We start from the raw sequence: 22,087 nt of genomic DNA, 5'->3' as shown, positions 1-22,087 counted from the left end.
AAGCTGATGATTGCATGATAGCCTCTGTTTTTATGATTTCCCAGGGATCTTTTCCAGTTGAGCAGCACACACTGAGAGCAGCCTTGACACAGAGGCTGTTTGCTCTCAGAATGCTGAAGAGAGGGGCTTCCAGCAGCCAAAGTTACTTCTGGAGAATAGACAGATCACCTTAACCAACCCTGAGTCTAGATACCCTGTAGACCCTCCGTGTACTTTTAAAAGAAAAAACACAGTGGGGAAAAATAACTAAAACATAAAAACCTTTGGGCCATGGTTTACTGCACTGCTGCAGCCTTTGTAACAGAGTACATAAATGCATCTGGAATACTTTTTACTGCCCTTCTGCAGGAGAAATACTGCAAGTGCTGCATCTTCCTCTCCAGACCTCTCTGTGCAAAATAGAATAGCTTTTGCTCTTCAGCTCTTAAAGAACCAAATCCTTCCATCTGCACAGCAAGAGAAGAGAAAAAAAAATAAATCAAGCAAACAAATATTAAAAAAAACACTTTTCAAGTGGAAAATGGTACTTACAGTTGAAATGTTCTTTGCTGTCAAATACTTGAGGCTTTTGAGACCACTGATCCAAGTTTTTAGATGAACTTCCAAGAAGCATTGAAATGTTGTTCCATGTACCTGAGTCACTGGATTTTAAGAATACTCTTCCAAGGTACTTTGGTTAAGTTAAGAACTGCTTAGTGATAAGAGTTCAGGCTTGACATAGATGTGCTTTTCCAAATTATAATTTAACAAACAAACACCCCCCCCCCCCCCCCCCCCCCCCCCGCCCCAAATCTAAAACCGAATTCAAACTGTGCAAGATATTGGTATTTTCCTAAGCAGTGTAAGGCTGGAGCTGTCTGATCCTAAGTGAGCTTGTAAATCCCTGTTCATGCAGGCAGACATTTATCCTTCAAAGAAATGATTTGTGAAACCAAACTTTAGCTTACTTCAGTGCATGGAAAAGTGCAAATGGCTCGAACTAGGGATCAGGGCCTAGCTAGGCATGCAGTAGACTGTATATGTAATTAGCCAAATATAAGGTCTATTTATTATTTTGTATGCTGTGTTAATAATGTCTGTATTTATTCAGACTTTTGTAATATGCCTGTGTAATCTCAGAGAGATGCTAGGTCATTAAACTCACCATGGAGACTCTGTTTACTTACCTTGGGCATACAGAATACATACAGTTGCAGTTCTCTAAAAATAACCAGAAAAAAAGTTAAACAGTGTATCAGTTTAGCTTTAATGTTTTCCAATAAGTATCCAAGGAAATGGAGCATACTATTTACATTATCCTTATTGAGAAAGAACACAAAGACATCCAGGAAAAAAGATTTAGTTACAGAGTTCTTTCTCACACAGCTTAATACATAATACTATATGCATCAGGTAGTGAATGGGGCTGGGAGGAAAGGAGCAGGTCCTTCTTGTATTTCGGGTGGGGCCTGCAAGTATGGTCCTTTCCAAAAGTAACATGATAAATGTATCATGGCTGCTATGAGCCCAGGAAAGGCTGAATTGCGAAGGAAGACATTTCCCATAATTGGCTCCATACCACAGCTTTGTATCAAACGATTCTGCTTGGAGATTGTCAAGATGATAATGAACATGGAGATTTTTACTGTACTTCTATTTTGACTAGTAGACTAAGTGGCAACAGGCACCAGAAAGTCTGTCTTCCATTAACGCGAATGCTCTCGTGACCCACTGCCTTCATTAGCACCGTATCTCCTATCTGGAAACTGCTCTGGAAGCACAGATACTGGAGCTGTTTCATCAGCTCCAAATATAACACCTGCCTCCTGAGCCATTATCTGCAGAAATCCATAATTATCTGTTCTCTCCTCTCCACTCAGGAATATCAGGTCCAGATCAAGGACTGGGTGCTCATCTTTTATCTCCTTATTCCACTGGATCCAGGCAATCCAGCTTCTTTCTATTTTGGCTGATTCTTCGAAGCACCGCAGCCGCTCTCCTGGGTTTCACGACTGATGCCTTTTCACTTGTGATGTTACAGCGAACTCAAATCCCATCAAAGGGCAAAGTCCATCCATTTCCTGGTGACTTTCTCCACACAAGCGCACGCACACAAAGGCGAAAAATCGGTGGCTAAAAATAATTAAGGCAGTAATAATTTTCACCATGGGAAACCACTCAGATCCCGAGTCCGTTTGTTCTGAGGAGGAGAAAGTCAGGCTGCGTGTAGCTTCACGGGTGTTTGGTACGGTGATGAAAAAATGACTGAAATCTTTCATGACGTGCAGATAACGTTCAAGACACACCACGCACACCCTTTTACCCTTTCAGAAGGGTTTGGTTGTTGTTTTTTTTTTTCATTTTCAGTAGGCTTGCAAGGCAGTGGCGACCGCTGGCCTTCGGTTTCCCGCTCAGCGCCAGCGCCGCGGGTTGAGGTGGGGCAGGCACAGGCCAGGTGACCGCGGCAGACAGACAAAGGGGCTGGCAGTGCCCACCGCCGCGGGGCGTCGGGCGGCCAACAGGCGCCTTCTGTCCCAGCCCAGGCCGAGGAGGGAAGGGCCGGGCCGGGCCCCGGGAGGCCGCTTCCCCTGGCGGCGCTCGGCACTTTCCGGCGCTCGCACACCGCGGGAAAACTCTTCCTCCGGCCCGGCCCGGCCCGGCCCGGCCCCCGCTGACGTAGCGCTGTCTGTGCCGTGCCGTGCCGTGCCGTGCCGTGCCGTGCCGTGCCGGGCCGTGCCGTGCCGTGCCGTGCCGTGCCGTGCCGGGCGGGGGCGGCGGGGACGCGGGCCGGGCTCGGCGCTGTCAGGCGGCGGGGCAGGGCGGGGGCGGCGGGGCTCGCTGCCCGACAGGAGCGGGCAAAGGGGATCGCAGAGAGAAGGGCGAGGGCGGGAAGCCCTGCGGGAAGGGGCACGGCGGCGCCAGAAGCGCCCGGCGCGGTGTGAGTGGTGGTCCCGGTCCGGGCAGGACCTTGGCGGTCAAGCACTTTAATAAAGGCGTCCGGGGGGGCTTTATCCAATTTTGGTTCACCACTTTATGCTGAGAGGAGGAGGAGGAGGAGGCCGGGGCGGGCAGTGTCCCCGGCGGGTGTGGAGGAGCAGCCCGGGGACAGCGACCCCCGCCCGCCCCGGCTCCCGGCTGGTGGGGCCGCGCTGCTCCCCCGACAGGCAAAACTTACTACACCCACACACGCATACACACACACGGAGAAACACACACGCACGGCCGGGGCCGCCGCCGCTCACTCGCCCCACACACACACACACTGACGTCTTTTGCGCATTTCCTGCGCTGGAGCGGGCGGCGGAGCGGCACCGGCGGCGGGCGGGGGCTGCGCGCAGGGAGGGAGGGAGGCGGCCGGCGGCGGCCCAGGGGAGGCGGTGGGCGGGAGGCGGGCGGGGGGCGGCCGGCGGGCGGGCGGGAGGGAGGGAGGCGGGAGGGAGGCGGCGGCGGCGGCTCTGCCCATCGCCAGGGCGGCGGCCGCCCAGCCGGAGCCCGCCGAGACCCGCGCGGGCCGCTCCGCTGCCGGCGCCCCCCATGCGCGGGGGTCGCTCCGCTGGGTGCTCGGCCTTGGCGGCGGCGGCGGCGCGGATGGAACGGCCCCGGGTGGATGTTTGCTGAGCGGAGGCTGTGCAGTAGGCAGGGCTGGTGGGTCGGCCGGTGTTTCTGATCCGTGTGTGTGTGTGTGTGTGTGTGTGTGTATGCGTGTGTGTGTATTGTTGTGCGGCGCACGGGCAGGACTGGCGTGTGCGGGAGCCCGGGATCGCGGCTCCGCTTCCTCTGCGAGGACTGATCCAAGATTATGGTCAGGGTGAAGGGAGAAGGCTCTTGCTTACCCCCCGGATTGATTATGCTCGGGTTTTGATTGCATTCGGGGGTTCCTGCAGCCGCGGCCGCCTCCCCCTCCCCGGCGGCCCCCCTCCCTTGTTTTCCGTTAGAAACACGGGCAAGAAAATAAATGTATTCACTGGGTGTCGCAAGAGCAAAGGCTAAATAATCGAAGGTAACGGCAGCAGCCGGGCGAAGAGACCCGCACCGTACCCCGCTCCCCCACTGCCAGACCTGCCCTCCTATTTATTGGCGAGACCTCCCTCCCTCCCTCTCGGTGCGAGTGCGTTGAGCGAGTGTTTGATCCCGGGGAAAGTGCAGCTATCCAGCCATGGTGGTTTTCAATGGCTTGCTGAAAATCAAGATCTGCGAGGCGGTGAATCTGAAACCCACGGCGTGGTCTCTGAGGCATGCGGTGGGTCCCAGGCCACAGACCTTCTTGCTGGACCCTTACATCGCCCTCAATGTGGACGACTCCAGGATCGGGCAGACCTCGACCAAGCAAAAGACCAACAGTCCCGCTTGGAACGATGAATTTGTCACCGACGTTTGTAATGGCAGGAAGATAGAGATGGCTGTTTTCCATGATGCCCCCATCGGGTACGACGATTTTGTAGCTAACTGCACTATACAGTTTGAGGACTTGCTGCAGAACGGAAGCCGTCACTTCGAGGACTGGGTAAGTGTTCACTCTGTAGATACCTACATGTACATAGGATTTGCTGTGGCATGGCTCTGGATGCAACATCTGTCTTGCAGAGCTGGGTTGCCAAGGGCATGTAATGCTTCTGAAGGCTTTTCATTATTTCCACACTTTGTTCTACTGAGATAGTCATGGCTACTATGTAACTAATGCATGTGGTCTACAGGCGAGGCAGGAAAGAGAAATATGCTGAATCTAAGAGGTATGTAGTTGCCACGCAAGTTTCTGAAATTATGTGACATAAATACAAATCTAGTTGTCTTACTGAGACTGAAAAACCCGAACCAAATGCATCTGTACAAAACATTACCGCAAAACCCAGATCCAGTGCTTAGATGAGTTTCATCATTTCAGGGTGAATGCTTTTGGATAGCCTGGCAATGATGAGCCTTAAAAATCCAGACCTGACCTCTGATACGAGACACCTCAGGGTCTTCCTGTCACTTGAGAGCTCACTGCATCAATGCTGATGCTCCTCCTTCCTTCCTCCAGATGATGGACACCTCTATGCGTAGATCTAACGCAATGCTTCTTCAAGTGCTCAAGACTGATGAAAGAGTCCTAGTGGAATTCGGGCCCAACTAGAGAAATTCTGTTGTCTGTACACACAATGTGTCTTAACAGCTTTCACAGCGTCTTTAAGACTCAGAGGCTAACGTGCCTCAGTGGGAGTACAGAAAAAGCTGGAAAAATCCTTGCTCTGATATCCTCAGGTAGTATGATTTAGCAGGGAGAAACCAATCAAACAATGAAGAAATGGGGAATGTGAATATGCACATTTCACATTTTTACAGTTAAACTGTTAAATTGTGGATATCCTTTAAATAAGATATATAATAAAACAATAGTAGCTATCATCTCATTTTCAGTGTGCCCTGCTTGACCAGCCATCTGAAATTATACATGCTCATCTTTGTATATATTTATTTTTCATGGTCAAGGATACTAGCCTGTATTTTTTTTGGCAAACAGACAAAGAACCCAGGACCAAAGAAAAAATAGCTGGGGCTAATAGGTCTGAGTTTTATGTATTCTTTGGGTCTTCTTTGCTTTATGCAGTGATGTAGAGATGGTGAGATGATGAAAGGGCATGAAAGAATTAGACTCTATTTATGCTGATTAGGAGATGATCAACTTTGCTGTTAAAACTTTCGTTTACAACTTTGAAATATTTTTCATTTTTGCTACCTATGTGTTGCATTGTGATAATCAGGGTCTAGATTATTCTGATGCTTCATAAAAGCTAACATTAGTAAGCTCAAATGGTAAAAGTGGTGACAGAAAGAGGAAAAATAGCTATATCAGGAAAAGACAAATGCAGCAGTATTGCAGATGTCTTTTACCTGGATTGAATGATAATCAAGTTGGTACTCTCCTGATATCAAGTGAGGTTTCTTCTTTGAGACCAGTAGGATGAGGAGATCTGCACAGATTTTTAATGAAAGAATCATAATTTTGTATGTTCGTTTTGTGCGTGGTACATGTTGTGAGTTTGTCACCAAATCTGGAAGGACCTTTCAAATTCCAGATACCAAGTTTGAATTTTAGTGGGACTGGGGTGCATCGTGGCTCTGATACTTAAGGTGAACTCAGATGTCTGAACTCATTCCCTAGCTAAATAGTGGAATTTAACAGGTTGAGGTCCATTGTAAACAGGATCTGTGAGGAGCTAGATAGCTGAATCAGATAAACGATGGCTTTTATTGCATCAGGATTCATTGCTGTCCAGCATTCAGTGGGTGGGAGGAGACGAGGGAGTGACTTTGCCTGTTGTCTGTTGATGTGACAGAATTGAGGACAGAGCAGTGGATCATAACTGGTCAGCCCAATATAATGCAGCTTCTGAAGCATCACTTAACTTGTTTTGTACTGTAAATCCTTACCATTAGGATTGTGTTCATATGCTACATAGACAGCATACACCTCCCTCCTGTACCACTGTTAGAATGGGGGGGGTGTGAGGGTGGTAAGTATTTATAGGATTGTGCTTTACCCTTTCCAAAATCTTCCTATTTAGTGAGTGTGTCACCATAATTGTAATACTGAGTGTGTTTATTGGATTAATAGATAGGGACCTTCAGATAACTGACTCTTACAAAATCACACTTGTTTTGGGTCTCTATAGAGTCTATACTGATGTAAATAGATTTATTGGTATCTTCACCAGTGTCTGGAGTCTATATTAAAACCTAAAAAGGAGTCATCTGCAAAGTGAATGAATTTCACTACAAGGAAAATGCACATGGCCTAAACCAACATTAATCTAAGATCTGCTGGTATGATACAGTTAGTTTTTTCTGTTTAATAAGAGGACTAGTTCCTTCATTTCAATCTTGGCATTTAAGGCAGATATTTTTGTAATACTCTTTCTGAACTCCGTAAAAAGCAAATTAAAACCAGCAATCACAGTTACCCATTATTCCTTACTGCCTGAAATATCAAATAAATGCAGCCTACACACTTGAAACACACTTGAAGACCCTCAGTTCTTTTTATGCCATTTTGAGGGTTTCCCTTTAAGCAGTCCTGAAAGTTGGAACTGTGTACCGAGTACCTGCTGAGTGTAATCAGAGTAATTTCATTGCTGCCCCTCTTTACCTTCAGAATGATGCACCAGTTATTGCAGGACTGGACTGTCACTATCAAAAGAGGGTTGAGAAAAATATCCATGTGCTAAGAACAGGTCTTCTCAACATATTAATGGTTTTAATGCTTTTGATCTCATATAGTACTGCATTTTTTTTTTCTTTAAGGAAATTTGAGAATTTGTTTTATAATATCTGCTTTAGGGTCAAGGTTATGTTTCTAGGTTTCTAGGTTCTTGTCAGAAGTCCAAATGCAAAAAAATGCACAAAAAAGGATGTTTTGGGGTTTTTTTTCCTCTAAGAAGGAACTGTTTCTCATTTTATCCAGCTCAACAAATTTGATTGATTTTGCCATTGTGCAAATCCTTTTTTTTTTTTTTTTTTTTTCAGATGAATTTTTTAGGAAAATACTGGATATTTTTCTCACTCTTAGGCCTGTGCTATATACAGATGCCATGGTTACAGTGGAAACACTAATGATAAACAAGTACAAAGCTTGAAATCATGATAATGTCTATTGTATTAACACAAGTCAGATAGATGTGCAAAATCCTGGTTCCTTACATCTACAAAGTTTTCAACAGTTGCATTTAACCTTATGACATGTATACTCCCTGAATATATATATATATATATATATATATATGTTTAATTATTCAAAGTTGTGGCATGAAACAGTGATTCAGGGTTTACTGACTGAAAGCTTTTAAACAAAATACATAGTTTTGTGGGGTATTGGTAAGATCAGTAGAAAATACTTGCTTGGGTTTCTCGTATAGATATAATGACAATTAAAAAGATGGCTGCTTTTCCAGTGGTGCATCAATACAGACATAGCACAGTAAAAGTGTCAGTTTTGCAGATTTTTTAGTCACGGCTATACTGCAGTTTTAAAGACAGCTTTGGATTTATGACATTTCAGGCTCTTTGTAAGCGCAGAAAATGTCATACAGAATGGCACCGAGTATTCAAGAGGATGCTGGGGAACTTACGCTTTGAAAAGCAGAAAATACAGAACAATAAACAACTTGCAAGTTCTGATCGAAAAACAAACTAGCAACTTGACAGCTCTGGCTATATCTTTTTTGAGTTAGGTAATTCAGGTAATAATAAAGTATGTTTTTATCTAGCTTTCTTACATGTGGCATATGTAAATGATTCACTTGAGTTGGCAATGCAGCTACATTTTAATCAGTGGAATTGAGATCAGGAAGGAAAATTCCATTGATATTTAGCCGTGTGGTTCCACTCCTGCAAATTATCATGATCAATGTTTATGTGTGTGGATGATTGGTTGTATGGGTTCTGAGTTCAAGTCCACTTTCCAGAGCTGATGACAGATGAAATCAGCATGATTGGACTGATGCCAAAGACTCCATCTAAGGGTCTTAGCCATTAGCCTGGCTGTACATGAGAAAACCTATTGGGTTGTCCTAAAAAATCCTTTTGCTGGCTGAGTAGCAGAACTCACTAAATCAGTGAGGTCATCACAACGTTTAACAAGAAAAGACTTTATTTCCACTGAAAATAATTTACAGCTATATTTAGGTAAATGAAAGAAATTTAATTTTCTGCTGTCTTAAAAAAATCCCTAATGCTGTCAAGAAAAAAACCCCACCATAGATTTCAGTGAGCTTTTCTTTGCTAAAATATCTTCCATACTATTTTTCTTCTTTCAGTGTGGCTTCTTCAGATCTAAATTTAAACATTGTACTTTTTTGAAAGCATCCTTTCATATTTCCATTTTGACAATGTGACGTTAGTTGCGCAACTGTGCCACCACTGCATAAAGCAAATTTATTATGAATTAATCTAATATCTCAGTAGCAACTGGGTGACGAGTTACAGGAAATGGCATGGGGAAGAAGTTGCAGTCTATACAGTTAAACACCTAGGTTATCTGAGCTCTGAATGTCACTTGAAAGGCAGTAGCAGGGAAGAAATTAAAGCTCTTTCAGAGTCCTTGGTCCTGTGAGCTGTCCATGGATGTCAGACGTAGAACTGTCTCTGTCCAGTGTCTCTAACCTGAATGAAATGGAAAGACTACTTAGGTGCTTCCCCCCCACCCCACCCCCCCCCCCACTTCTTTTAATGCCATTTCTGTTGTTGGAATGGGAACTCCTTTCAGTCAGCAGGTGATCTGTTGTAGCTGGCAGACAGAGAATGGAATTGTCATCATTGTAGTGCAGGTCACCCTGTGCGTTCACCTCCGCTTGTGCCGTGCACTGCTGAGGGCTGGCATTGGGCTGGCAGAAAGGGACTGTAGCATATTTTCATTTTTATTTTTGTCTGCTGACTGAATTTATTTGTGCTAGTGGTGTTGAAAGGCCTAGAATTTCACCTGCAAAAACTTTAGATCTCATCTAAACTGTGGTTCATGGGCTGCTGAAAAGCTGTTATCAGAATCATATTTGTTGAAATGAAAGGGAAATTGCTGGGGTCCGGTTTGAGAGGTTTCTGCATGACAAGGTCATGGAACAAAGTCTGTCCAGCTTGTGGGGCAAGGCTGAGAGAGCTACGGGGGCTCAGCAGGGTCTCACAGGGACTCTCATTCTGAGGGTAAGTGATTGTCAAGAGGAGCTGAGATATTTTGGAAAGAACTTTGTACAGATAGGGGTCTTCCTTGCCTTCTCCCACAGTCTGTCTCCCTCCTGTGCCTTCTCTTTTCCCTCTCTGCTGGGGATGTGGTACACACACACACACAGTCACACACAGCTCACCCACTGTCTTGTATCAATCCCTTTCTACAGCTGCATAAATCTACTCCTACTCCCTGCTAGAAATGTTCTCTCCTAACAGCTCCTGCTTACCTGCAGTGCTTCCCAGTCTGCTGAGCAGCAATGGAGGGGGAAAACACTGCCTCTGCACTTGTTACTGCAGGGAGAGAGAAAGGGCAAAGTGGGGAAAGGAAGAGATGAGGCATGGGAAGAAACCTGGAGGAGGGTAATGAATAGTTGCTGCTGCACCACGTACTCCAGCTGCCCTTTTGGCAACAGCAGAAAGCTACACGTGTAGGAGACTGGGATGAGCTGGTATAGGGAAATTGGCCGGTTGAAGGCTGTATGGTGATCACTGACCCGCTTTGGGATTTTTCTTTTTTTTTGCCTGCTTTGCTGAATGTGTAGCTTTTGAAGTCTCACTTCAGATGTGAAAAAAATTGCTCAGGGCATGAAAAGTGTGTAGTGGAGCATGCATTTCACTTAACACTGAATTGTCATAGCTGTAGGTCAGGAGCGTTGGGGAAGATGAACCTACACAGGAGTTGATCCCTCCACTGATCAGAATCTCGTCTATTGTTGCTAGTACCAAATACTGATACAAAGTTCCACATAGTGAAAATAATTCTACTGAATACTTTCTGCAGAAAGTATTTGTTAGAAAAAAGTTGCCAGTAGCAGAGTCCAGTTCATAGGTACTAGTTCAAATATAGACTTCTAAGAAATGTCCAAGTGAAGTGAAAACAATTCCTGCATGTCCTTCTCGTACCAGTTTCAAGACAGTACATGTCATTATTCCAGTTCAGGTGGTTCTGTAGACACTGTGTAGAACTTCATGGTTCTGAGTAAACCACTGATCTCACTGGGTTCACTGGATATCATACAGGTCAGTTTAAATTCTTCCCTCAGTAGGGGCCTGTGCTCCAAAGGAAAACAAAGAATAACAGTTAACAACATCCTTTCCTTGTATTTTTTTTTTCCTTACTGATTTATTATTCAGTAAGAAATTTATTATTCGTCTGCAAATCTTGCATATGTATGTCTGGTTTCTGCACTCTAGCATCAAACTGAATTTCTATCCTCCATGTCCAGAATTCTTTAAATATTCTCAAAATGAGGATTTGATACAAATTGCAATTGTAGAACTTGGCAACTAAATGTGATTCATTTTCACTCTGTAAATAACTTTTATTTAAATTAACTTTTAGGGGGTTTTCGGGTTTTGAAGGGAGACTGTGAATACAGTTTGTAAAACATTAGAGACAGGAGGTTTTTGGCTTGGAATTGGCTGGTTGAATTTGGTTCAGCTTTACCCAATACTAACTTAATCTTTCCCAATACTAACTTAATCTTTCCTCCACCACAACTATTATCTTGTGAGAGAAAGACATCTGCAGTTCATGGTAAGAGAGGGTTTGGGAACAGTAGATCACGCAAATAATGGGATATCTTTGGTCAGAGAGGACTGAAAAGAGACTTCACCCATCCATGTGGAAAGGTAGGGCTGGAATTATCTGGATATGGAATAAGATCAGAAGACCAAAGACAGCTAGGACAGTTTGATCTGGGGGGGATCGATCAAACCTTTTTGCCAAGCTGGCCAGATCAGGCCTGAAGAATGGGGTATTTTGCATGGCCTTTTCAGTTGTGCAAACTGTAGGAGTTACAGGGGTTTCAACTGTTTGGGGGAAAAGTGGTAGCTATAGAAGGGTGACAAAAAGCTTTAACCTCATGTTTGTGAATATTTTCCTCTTTGGCAGGCAGTCACTAGACAATTTAAAAAGCATATTCAGTAATACTAATATGAAACTGCAATGTAAAGCTAATAAGCCATTCTAGAGATTGGGTAACTTTCATGGCAGTTATGTACTTTGCACTATATTTTATTAAAGAAAATGCAAATTAATATGGTGCAAGAACATCTGCAGAATTCTTATCCACTCTGATCATTATTCAGTCAGTAGCTTAAATCGCTAGTAAAGTTGATTTCTGAGTGTCCTCTCACTTGCATTCCTCCAAGAGTTAAGAAATCAATGGTATTAAAGTATCATTGCTGTGATTTAACAGAAGTTACAGAAGCCAAGATTTCACATATTTCTGAATAGCACAGCTAAAAAACCTAAGCTATTGGCATGCTCTCATTAAATATAACAGGAGTTTTAATGTTTATTTTATTGGAAGCAGTGTTAGAGAAATGCTATGCAGCTCTAAGTGTTTTTTTTCCTCCTGAACTCTGTAGGGCTTGTATTGTTGAGGAACAGAAGTAATGTCAGATCATAGCTTTTTAAATTAAAAAAAGCAAGGTTTGATTCCATCGGAGGCTTGCAGGCAGCCATTTCTGCCTTATATCGGCTAACTTGAGCTGATTTGATTGTTCCAGACAATAGAATCATTTTGCTTGTTTCTGGTGTCCTGCTGGGCAATTTCATCACAGGCAGGAACAAAAAAGCATGAATAATGGCTAGATGTTACCAAATAAATTTCATGTCTGCATTGTTTGAACAGCAACCACCCTTCGGTATCTCTGTATCTTAAATGAAGAGTAGGGAAACCTAATACTTACTGTTTCCAGCTTAGTATCTTTCAGTACTTGAAAGTATAAATAAGTTACAAGCCTCTTATGATGAGGGACCAAGATTTCTTATGCATTTAGAACTCTCCATTCTTCAGTACATTAGACTTTTTAATATCATTAAAAGATAGATGGCTTTGACAATGTTAATATTTATAAGTATGTTTAGAAAGCGATGTGGTATCAGTGCAACAGATGTAATAGTGGTGGAAACATGAAGGGAAGACTGATGCATCCTCTACATAAGGTGATGAGGAAATGGCTGGAATTGCTTTGCTTTTTTTCACAGTTCAAAAATCAGCAAGACCGTAGTGTCCTTCCCTGTTTTCCTTGTTTCCTCTTTATCATCTATTCTGTCTTTATGCTGCCAATTCTCCACCTTTCTTTATCTGTTCTGACTTTAAGATGGCCAAGAAATTATAGGGCAAGTTTTACAATAGTGCATAAGATTTTGATGTTGGCAATGCTGGCAGGCTATGTGGATGAAATGTTCTGCTATAGATCTCTACAGATATTTCTTCCAAGTACAGTTTTCTTGCTGGGACCATATTTACTCATTGCATAAGTCTTCCTGGCATCTGTCAACTTCCCTTTAGCTCAAGGTGAGATTGATCTGTGGCCTTAGAAAATGATGTCTGAGAATGTATTGGAAAAGGAAAGGCTTAAAGTCATTCATGCTGTGTCCACTGTGTTTTCTCTCTCACATGGTTCTTTTTAGACTGACTGAGGAATCTTCTTTTCTTTTCCTCTGAGTTTCATTGCCTTTTCCTTCCTTGTGACCCCGTAGTGCCTTGGCACCTCTTGAACATTTGACTTCTTGGCCCACTTTTCTCCTTAATCCACCACCCTTGTCCTCAAGTCCCAGCTGTCCTAATTTTCTTTTATTTTCTATGTTGTTACTTCCCTTATATCCATATTGCCATTATTCCCAGCAATCCAAATCCTTCCCTGTTTTTGTCACTCCTGTGGACCAGTAAGATCCTCATGTCAGTAGGACTCAGAGTCATCCCCAGTGTCTGAAGCTTTGTGACGTTTGCCCAGCCGCTGTAGTCCGGAGCGTGTCCCTGCTGTGCTGCTCAGGGAGCTGATCAGACTCATGGCTGTTGGGGTGGCTATTTTCAGTCAGAAAGGAGTGATGCACTCATTTTCCAGTTAGTTAGACTACTGAAGTGTTTGAAGGAATAAATGTAACATGTAGGTTTTAAACGTCAGGCAAAATGCTCTGGTTTTAGCAGACTCAGTTGAGTGTTGTAGGAACATGATCTATCCCTGAAAACTGGACTCTCCCAAGCAATGTAAACACTATTAAAAAATTTTAGTTGGTACTGACTGTTGGGATTTTCAGGGACTCCTAATCACAGAAAACACCTCCTAGTGCTTGATAATTCTTTTCTATTTAATGTGAAATTGTAATTTCTGTCTTCAAAAAATTCCAGTCCAAGCAAAAGTCAAAAAGGCACGCTGGGGAAGCCAAGAGAAATAATAGGTAAAAGCTTACCAGTGTAAAAGGCTGGAGTGGTAGTTGAGCAGCCTATTGGCTTAGCTTTGCTTGGTGTCCCTAACTCCAAATATCAAGGGGAGAGGCAATAGTGGAAATTTTGCTAGAGATACTTGGAGTTCCTGATGCATAATGTGGTGTTTCTCTTTAAAAAGTTGATATATTTAGAGGGACAGCCCATATGATCTAGTCCATGATTCCCAAACTTCTGGCTGGTTCTTAGCTTCAAGAATGTTTGGTACTGCCCAGTGTGAGTGAACTACAGAATTTTTCTGTATAATTCAATGAAAGCTGGTATTGTATTACTACATTAGAGCTTTTTTTTTCTGTAGTGATAGGTGGGTTAGAACACTAGCAGTACAATAATCAAATCTGGATATGATATATAGGAATATATAGGGATATATCTGGATATATCCCTACATAGCAGTACAATAATCAAATCTGGGTATGATATATAGGGATAATGTCACTGGGCTGAGATAAGCTATGTTAAGTTTTATCACACTCCTTTGCTCTTCCTGCTAGCAATTTCTCAGAGCCATGCCAAGCCTCTGAAAGGAAGAAAGAGGAAAGAAGACTTTTATTAACATCTCATGCCTATTTTTCAGAAGTGTTATCCATTGAATCAGAAGCAAGTGACAGAGCTTGCTAAACGCAAAACCTTGGGCTTCTTTCTGATAAACCTTAGGCAATACTTTATATATATATATATATATATATATATATATATATACACATCTAGATTTAGATATAAAGATACATTATATAACTATATTATATCTATATCTCACTTTAAAAATAAAATTTGCTTAGCAGTCATATTTGGGAGGAAACTTTGTATATGCATTTTTTTAAGGTTGGGTGAAAGGTTTTAAAATACAAGTTCAGCTAAACTTATTTTAAACAATTCTGAGGAGCAGCCCAGACACTATGACCTAGACAAGCTCCTATAATCTCTTTAGGTGCTCTTTTCTTGCCAATCCATGCTCATTCTTTTCTGCCTTGCCCATTAGTTGCAAGAAGCCTTGGGTAGGGGATAATGTTACCTTCTAGGATATATCATTTAGCAGAAATGTGGGGTCATGATTCTTTTTTGAAGGGTGTTCACTTTACCATAGCAGTATGGTAACAAAAATAGATGAGGAGCAATTGCCCTATGTTCATCACACTCCAGAACAGTGCAAAAACCCCAGAGACTTTCCTGTGTTGGTTTTGTTGATAAGTAGATATGTGAGTAAGCAAAATCAATATACCTTAAACAAACAAACAAAAATTGTAACTTTGTAGCAAGTGCTGTCCATTAATGTCTGGAGGACAGACAGAGGTAAGTTGTCTTGCACACAGATTCCAAGCTGATGTTCCCATATTGATTTTAATGGGTAGTTCTTCAAGTGGTGTTCTCTGATGCTGAAATTATTGAGAGTATGTGTATCACTTAGTTGCATAAATAATGATTCCTCTGTGCTTCTAGCTAGTTACATCACCATCAGTTGAATTCCTTCTATGTTTAATATTGAACTTTACGTATTTCTCAGAATTGAGACCTACTGTAAATTTTTCAGCAACGTGGAAATTACATGAAGAATTTAGGCTCCTGATTCAGCAGCTTTTTCAAAGTGTTATCTAGCTGTCTTTTCATGAGTGGTTGTATCTGTTGTCATAGAATCACAGAATCTACTGAGTTGGAAGGGACCCATGAGTCCAGCTCCTGGCCCTGCACAGGTCACCCAAGATTCACCATGTGCCCAAGAAGCTTGGTGCTGTGACCACTTTCTGGGGTGCCTGTTCCAATGCCCAACCACCCTCTGAGTAAAAAACCCAGTCAACACAACTTCTAAACTGTTTATGAATGAGTTTGTGATACATCATGAACTGCTTGTGAATGTGTTTGGTCAGAAGTGTCAGTTCTGACCATCAAGCCTTCTCTTCAGTTTGGTCATGCGTGTTATTTTGGAAGTGGTATTGTTCAGAGCATTTTTAAACTAAGAAAAAACCCCAAAACCTTAATTTTTTTTTTTGTTTAGGCTGACACTTCATTGATAAAACTAGTAAATCAGTGGATATTTGAACAAATTAAATGGAACTGATCTCTAGCCTTCTTTGAATGCACTCTGGACATCAAACTGACAACCTCTGGCATGTTACATTTGGTTTAAAATGTGTGCGCTCTACAGCCAAGAACTGTTTTGCTGTAACAGTGTTATTAATACCATAAAGCTTTCAAAACCCTTAGTGTATTCTAAAGTTTACCCTTTTTAAAAATCAGATGTGAAGTTTGAGAATGTCATTTTGTCTTTCAGGCTGTTCCTGGAAGACTGAGGTTACAAAAAAATCTGACTGAAAGGGAAGGCAGGCAGAGTGAGAAGTAGGGGCATTTCTGGTGAAGCCTTTTCTCTCTTCATCAGTCTCCTTGCTGGACTGTATGGGCTTCTTCTCTTTGGGACCTGGACATAATTGTGGCAGTGATCAGTAAGACAAATTACAGGCCAAATGTTTTGTAGAACTGCCAAAAAGTTTGCAGCTCTTCCAGCAACTGTGAATCAACCCTGCACCCTATTTGTAGACTCGCAGGCAAAATCTGCTTCCTAGCAGCAGCGTGCTGCTCTGCAGAACCCCTCTATTGTAATATTTGTGCACGGCTAATGAACTTTGCAATGCAAAAAATGTGAAGTCTCGGAGATATTTTATGCCGCTATGAAAATGTACTTGATGCTGGTGATATCCCAGTGAGACAGGAGCGAAGTGCTGAGACCTTGTCAGAGCAAGGATGCATACATGCTGGCAGTATGACAGTTTTGAATGTAGCAGTTATTAGTTTTTCTTTGATAACATGAGGTTATGCAGAAACAGAAAGTTCATAGTTTCTTCCTGCAGGAGTGTATGATGTAAAAGGAGAAAAACAATCTCGCTTTTGAAGTGCAATAACCTGTGTATCAAGCTAGATGTGGCCTGCAAAAGCCATGGAAAATGTGTAACAAAATAAAAGCCTATACTTTACAGGACAGAAGTATGCAAAAGAAATAAATTATGTGTTATTGTAACTTTTAAAAAATGTATTTGGTGGCCCTTGGGGAAGCAATAGTTGTCTAACTGAGGGGTTAAGGGAGAGTGTTTTTATTCACATGAGTCAGCAGAGAAAGAGGCTGAAGCTTGTGTGCCAGACCAAGGAACATGTAAATATGACAGATGGTCAACTAAGTGAAGCCACTTTGTAATAGAGCAGTTCGTACAAATAAGGGAGATCTTTTTTGCAGCAGGCTTTATTTAACTAAAAGTTTCAAAATGTCAAAACAGATCAACAGCAACCACAAAAAAAAAAAAGCCATCATGAGTATTGCTTGGTTTTCCTTAGTGTTTCTGGTAACAGGTGGGGTTGGCGAATTAATGTTCACAGTACACAAGGTATTTCTGATCCTGATTACATTATTTTCTGAAATTTGCGTGAGCTGTGAGATAGTGTGTAACAACTTCATTATAATCTTGCATGCTGTGAACTGGTCATGCAGGTTTTTACATGCTTACTTGTCCTGCTTCTACCTGTGATATAGCATGTTATCTCCTCCTTCTTCTGTAATTATTGCCTTTATTTCCATTCACATAATTCCTTCAAACAAAGGAGTGTGTCAGTAATGGAAATGATGGGACAAACATTCACTCATAATTTAGGTAAAAAAATCTTCTTATAAAATGAATAATCCAGCCTTTTATATCAGTGGTTCCAGAAGAGGCCTTTGTCTGCTTTTGATTTACATGTAGTGATACATAGATCTTATCTCAGGTTATAATGAAACTCATTAGCAAAATAATCTGAGTCTGGAGAATCTTGACTACAGTCATCTTCACAGCATTCCTGAGAGGAAGTGTAATGGATGGGGATTGCTCCATGTTACCCAGAAGTATGGCAGAAGCATTGTGGTTTTAATCTCACAATTTTGCAGAGGAAGTATCAGTTTCATTTTTATAGTGAGGAGACAGGGGCTGATCCTAGAGCTTCTCCCTCATCTGTCAATCTCTCCTTTTACTTTTGTAAAAGAAGGATTCTCACCGTTACATTTCTATTTCCTTCTTGTAGCTTACCTTTTGTGGGCCAATTGATTTATGGTTTGATTGGAAGGGGTTTTATTTTCTTTTCAATTTTCCAACCACTTTATTGTGAGGATGCTTTCCTTCAGTTGTAGTAAACAAACAGAAATGCAGGGCCTCTGTTTTGCTGCCTTCTTGATACTGGAGCTTTTTCTGTGGATCTATAAAAGCAGGCTTCCAGACTGTCAAAGCAGAGTCAGTATTTGGAAGCTGAGCTGCTCCTCTGGGTGATTAGTTGGGGGCAGCACTAGCTTTACTGTTTCAGTGAAAAAATTACCACTGGGGGTTATCCTGTGTGCATGTACTCAGAATGCCTCCGGTATTGAGCCTACCTGCGTATGAATATGTATAAGCTGTCAAAGGGCTGGAAGAGTTGGATGTGCAAATCCCTCTGAAATGCAGAACAGATTGTTTTGAAAAGTTTAAAACTTTGAAAGTTACTGTCCTAACTTATAATTTTGTATATTTTTATAGCCCCATGACTGCAGTTAATATGGTAGAAGATAACAGCAGAAAAAATGTGGAGTCAAAGTGTTTGTTGTTTGATTGTTCATACACTAAATTTGGAGGAAAGGGGACTTCCATTTGAGTCAATCATTTGAAGGAAACAGAACATTTAAATTTACATTTTTAGGGTCTTGTCTCTGTTACTAAGAGTGGAAAGGCTTAGGATCCTCCAGCTGGAGTGGTGTGAAGAGGGAGTAAGTACAGCTGGTGTATGCTGTGGAGCAGCTGTGCAGTGCAGCAAAGCCTGATAGCCCAACACCTGAGTGTGTTTATAAAACAGATACAGTGAGATTATATTGGTGTTGCCTGCCTGGCAGACTGGTAGGCTGTGGTTTACACAAGTTTGTCCCTGGTTTTGAAAAAGCCACAGATTCACTACGCCGGATGTGCTGACATGGCTTGGGGTTAACATGTTGTGCTTCAAGACTGACCCCAGTTGGGAAAAACTTGGAGCAGATTACAGCAACTGGGACTTCACAAATTTTAGAAAGAGAGATTCTGGGGAAATTATAGGGGTGGTGTTCATTTAACTACTCATTGTTGCTTTGCAATGTTATTCATTATTGTGTTTGGAGCTCAAATGAAGTGGAAGAAAGACACAACATACCCATGACCATCTTTTCACAGTGAAGAAGGGGCTTTCTCTTTAGTTTCCTGGTACTGTGTATAGTATTGCCCTCCCTGATCAGTATAAAATTAACATCTAGACTTGTAAGTGTAGTAAAGCATTTCACTTACGTTTCTTCCATCCAAAAGGTATTGTTCAGATGCTACAGAAAAAGTGTTGAAACGTGGATTGCTAGGGTCCATCATACTAAAAGTAGTCAGCGATGTGTAATTATGTGGTATTACATGAAGCTGAAGGCATTGACATGCAAAGGTGGTGAATTTAAGGCTTCAGTTACTTACAGTTTTCATCTGTTTAGGAGAATGTACTTTTACTTACAAGTTACACATTTCTATATGGCTATCCAAAATGTAATATTGACTTTGCAGTACACCGCTCAGTGATCTACAGAAGGAAACCAGAGCCCTTAAAATATTTTGATGGATTTGCTTCATCTTTCAAATGTATGTGGCTCATAAACACCAATTAGAATAGCAGCTTAAGGGAGTACTTTAATAACTTTATTTCATACTGGAGGCTTATAATACTGTGACACCTTTTACCAGAGAGAAACTATGATTTTCTTTCTTTAGGCATATATGAAAAGACATGGTGTCTAAATAAAACAAATTCTCTTCAAAATCTCCTGGTTTACCTTAGTAGCCAGGTAAACTGCCACAGGTTTACCTTAGATGTTAGATGTTCATCTCAAGGCTGCAGAACAGAGAAAAGAGCGTGTGTTCAGCTGTTCTGAAAGTATCCCTGCTTACAAACCAGATTCCTGGTAAGAGCTGTAATCAAAGAACACAGCTAGGCAATTCCTTTGTGTCTCAAAATGCATCTGCTGTGAAGCTCAGAGCTCACATCCCAGGGCTTGCATTTTCAAGCCCACAGGCTCAGTCTTCTTTTCTTTTAACCCTGTTATTCTAAGGGATACTGCTTTTCCAATTCCACTTCCCTCTTGTACCTTCTTCTCCCAGTGGTACTTGTAATCCCTGATTCATTGGTTGCTGTTAGCAGCTCCTCTGTTGAGAAGTATCTCACTTCTGCTCTTAGCAGAATTAAAAAATCGTGGTGACAAGCTGCACTTACCAAATCTCCTAGCTTGATTAAAAAAAAAAAAAAAAAAGGTTTTGGCTCAGAATAACTGCATAAATGGGGGTGCAAAGGGATGAAATAATTTATCTTCATTTATTTGGGTGTATATGTTCAACTCATTCAGTAATTCTTTTTCCTGTTAGGAATCTAGGAAAGAAGATGCCATTCACCAACACTCATATTCTCTTGTTCCCTTTTCTCTCCTGGAGAAAGTGAGACTAGTAGCAACTTTAATTACAGTTAACATATTTAATCATTGGAAAGCTTAATTTGAAGACCTACTTTGTTACACTGTGTTTCCCAGTGGCTCCATCCACTTGTGAGAGGGATATAATGGATAAAACACATTAAGGGAGTGAATATGTGTTATAAGAAGAGGTTAAGTTGGTTGGAAGTTGTTGTGCAGGCTCCCTTTTAGGGTTGTTTGAAACATAATTGTGTGACAGCAGATACAGGAACAAAATATGTTACTGAGAAAGAACAAAAGCAAATTCGGTCAGGTATTTCAAGGCCAAGGAAACTCAGTTGAGTTATTATTGGCTCCTATTAATATGCCTGAAAAAAATAATGTTCTTTGCTTCATCTGGGTGGCCCTCAGAAAGGGGAGAGATTCTTTCCTGCCTTTTAAAATCATCAAAGAATATGAGAGTAATCATTTCCAAAGTTATCTCTATGTTGGAAAACCTCACTGTTCAGGATAAGCCAGGGTAAACAAAGGAGAAATAGGAAGTGACTTTAAAAAAGTATGGATTTGAACCTGTGAGGTGCTGAGTGTCTTCAGTGAAATGCTGAGCTTGCTTGATTTTCAATAAGTTTATGGCTCTTGGTTCCTGATGGGATCAGGTCCTAAGATTAGATCTACCCTCTGAAGTAAAATTGGGTTACTGCTGTCAGCTTTTTTTGACTGCCAATATTGCTTGCAGTGCTTATCATCAGTGCTCTGTATGTACACAGATATGTACAGCACTTGAGTAAAGATAGAAGCTGATCTACAGGGACTTTCACATTTTCATTGTTTGTCTGCTGTACTAATTAGAACTCTGATATGAAAATGAGACATCAAGAGGATGAAGCAAGATACCAGATGCTCACTGACAAAAGGAAGATCCTTCTTCAATTTTACTGTCATGCTTAGGAGCATTTTTACGTGTTTTTTCCCTTATGTAGAATAAAATAACGCCAAATTTGTAGTACTTTTCATCAGTAGATTCCTAAGTGGATATCAATTTGATGAATGTATTGAATACGCAATCAAGACCTTTTTGTAAAGAAGCATATACTGGTGTAATTCTTCACTTTCACATGAATTGCAAAGCCCTTCACATTTAGTTTTTTTGACTTTCATTGGAGCATTTCATTTCACGTTGTATGGGCATCTCAATACACCATGTTGTGCATGGAGATTGAGAGGTTGTAAAGGATGTTTGGACTAGATTCCTCCTCCCCCACTAGGACATACTTTACTGTCCCTATGAGGTTAATTTGCTACCGATGACTGCAGTCATTGTTGGCATTATTTGAACTAAGGGTGGGTATAATGAGACTTCACTGCTAGTTATGCTTAAGGGGAAAACAGTTTCTTCACAGTAGTTTTTAGAAGTTTTACAAGGAAATCTATATGCCTTAAGCATGAACAGAGAAATGTACATACAGTAGTCAGACTGATTCAGTCCTCTCATAATTTGTTGCTCTTATGATTAGAAAATGGCTAAATGTTTTTGCATCTGGTTACTGCAGCATGTAGAAATAAAAATCTTATCTGAAATAATACTGACTTTTTAACAGCATGACAGATATTAGGGATAGTTTGGGTACTTTTATTTTCTGAAATTCTATATCTATGTTTCTATAGAAGGCTTGGCCCACCTTGACTCAAAGGGGTATTGATTATATTATATCTTTCCTAGGGT

General features: G+C 41.7%; 1 protein-coding gene across 1 annotated transcript in view; it reads left to right on the top strand.

Moving 5' to 3' along the window:
- The first annotated feature begins 3,582 nt into the window (after positions 1–3,582).
- Positions 3,583–22,087, top strand: part of PRKCE (protein kinase C epsilon) — a 283,512-nt gene continuing 265,007 nt past the window's right edge. Inside the window, exon 1 of the mRNA XM_083855960.1 lies at positions 3,583–4,483. Coding sequence (XP_083712086.1) covers positions 4,136–4,483 — 348 coding nt within the window. The 5' untranslated portion in view covers positions 3,583–4,135. The remainder of the gene's footprint in view (positions 4,484–22,087) is intronic.

The sequence above is a fragment of the Zosterops lateralis genome (genome assembly GCF_965231275.1).
Source record: "Zosterops lateralis genome assembly, chromosome: 3".
Classification (NCBI taxonomy): Eukaryota; Metazoa; Chordata; class Aves; order Passeriformes; family Zosteropidae; genus Zosterops; species Zosterops lateralis.
The sequence above is the reverse complement of the archived record's forward strand: the minus strand, read 5'-3'. Positions and strand labels throughout refer to the sequence as shown.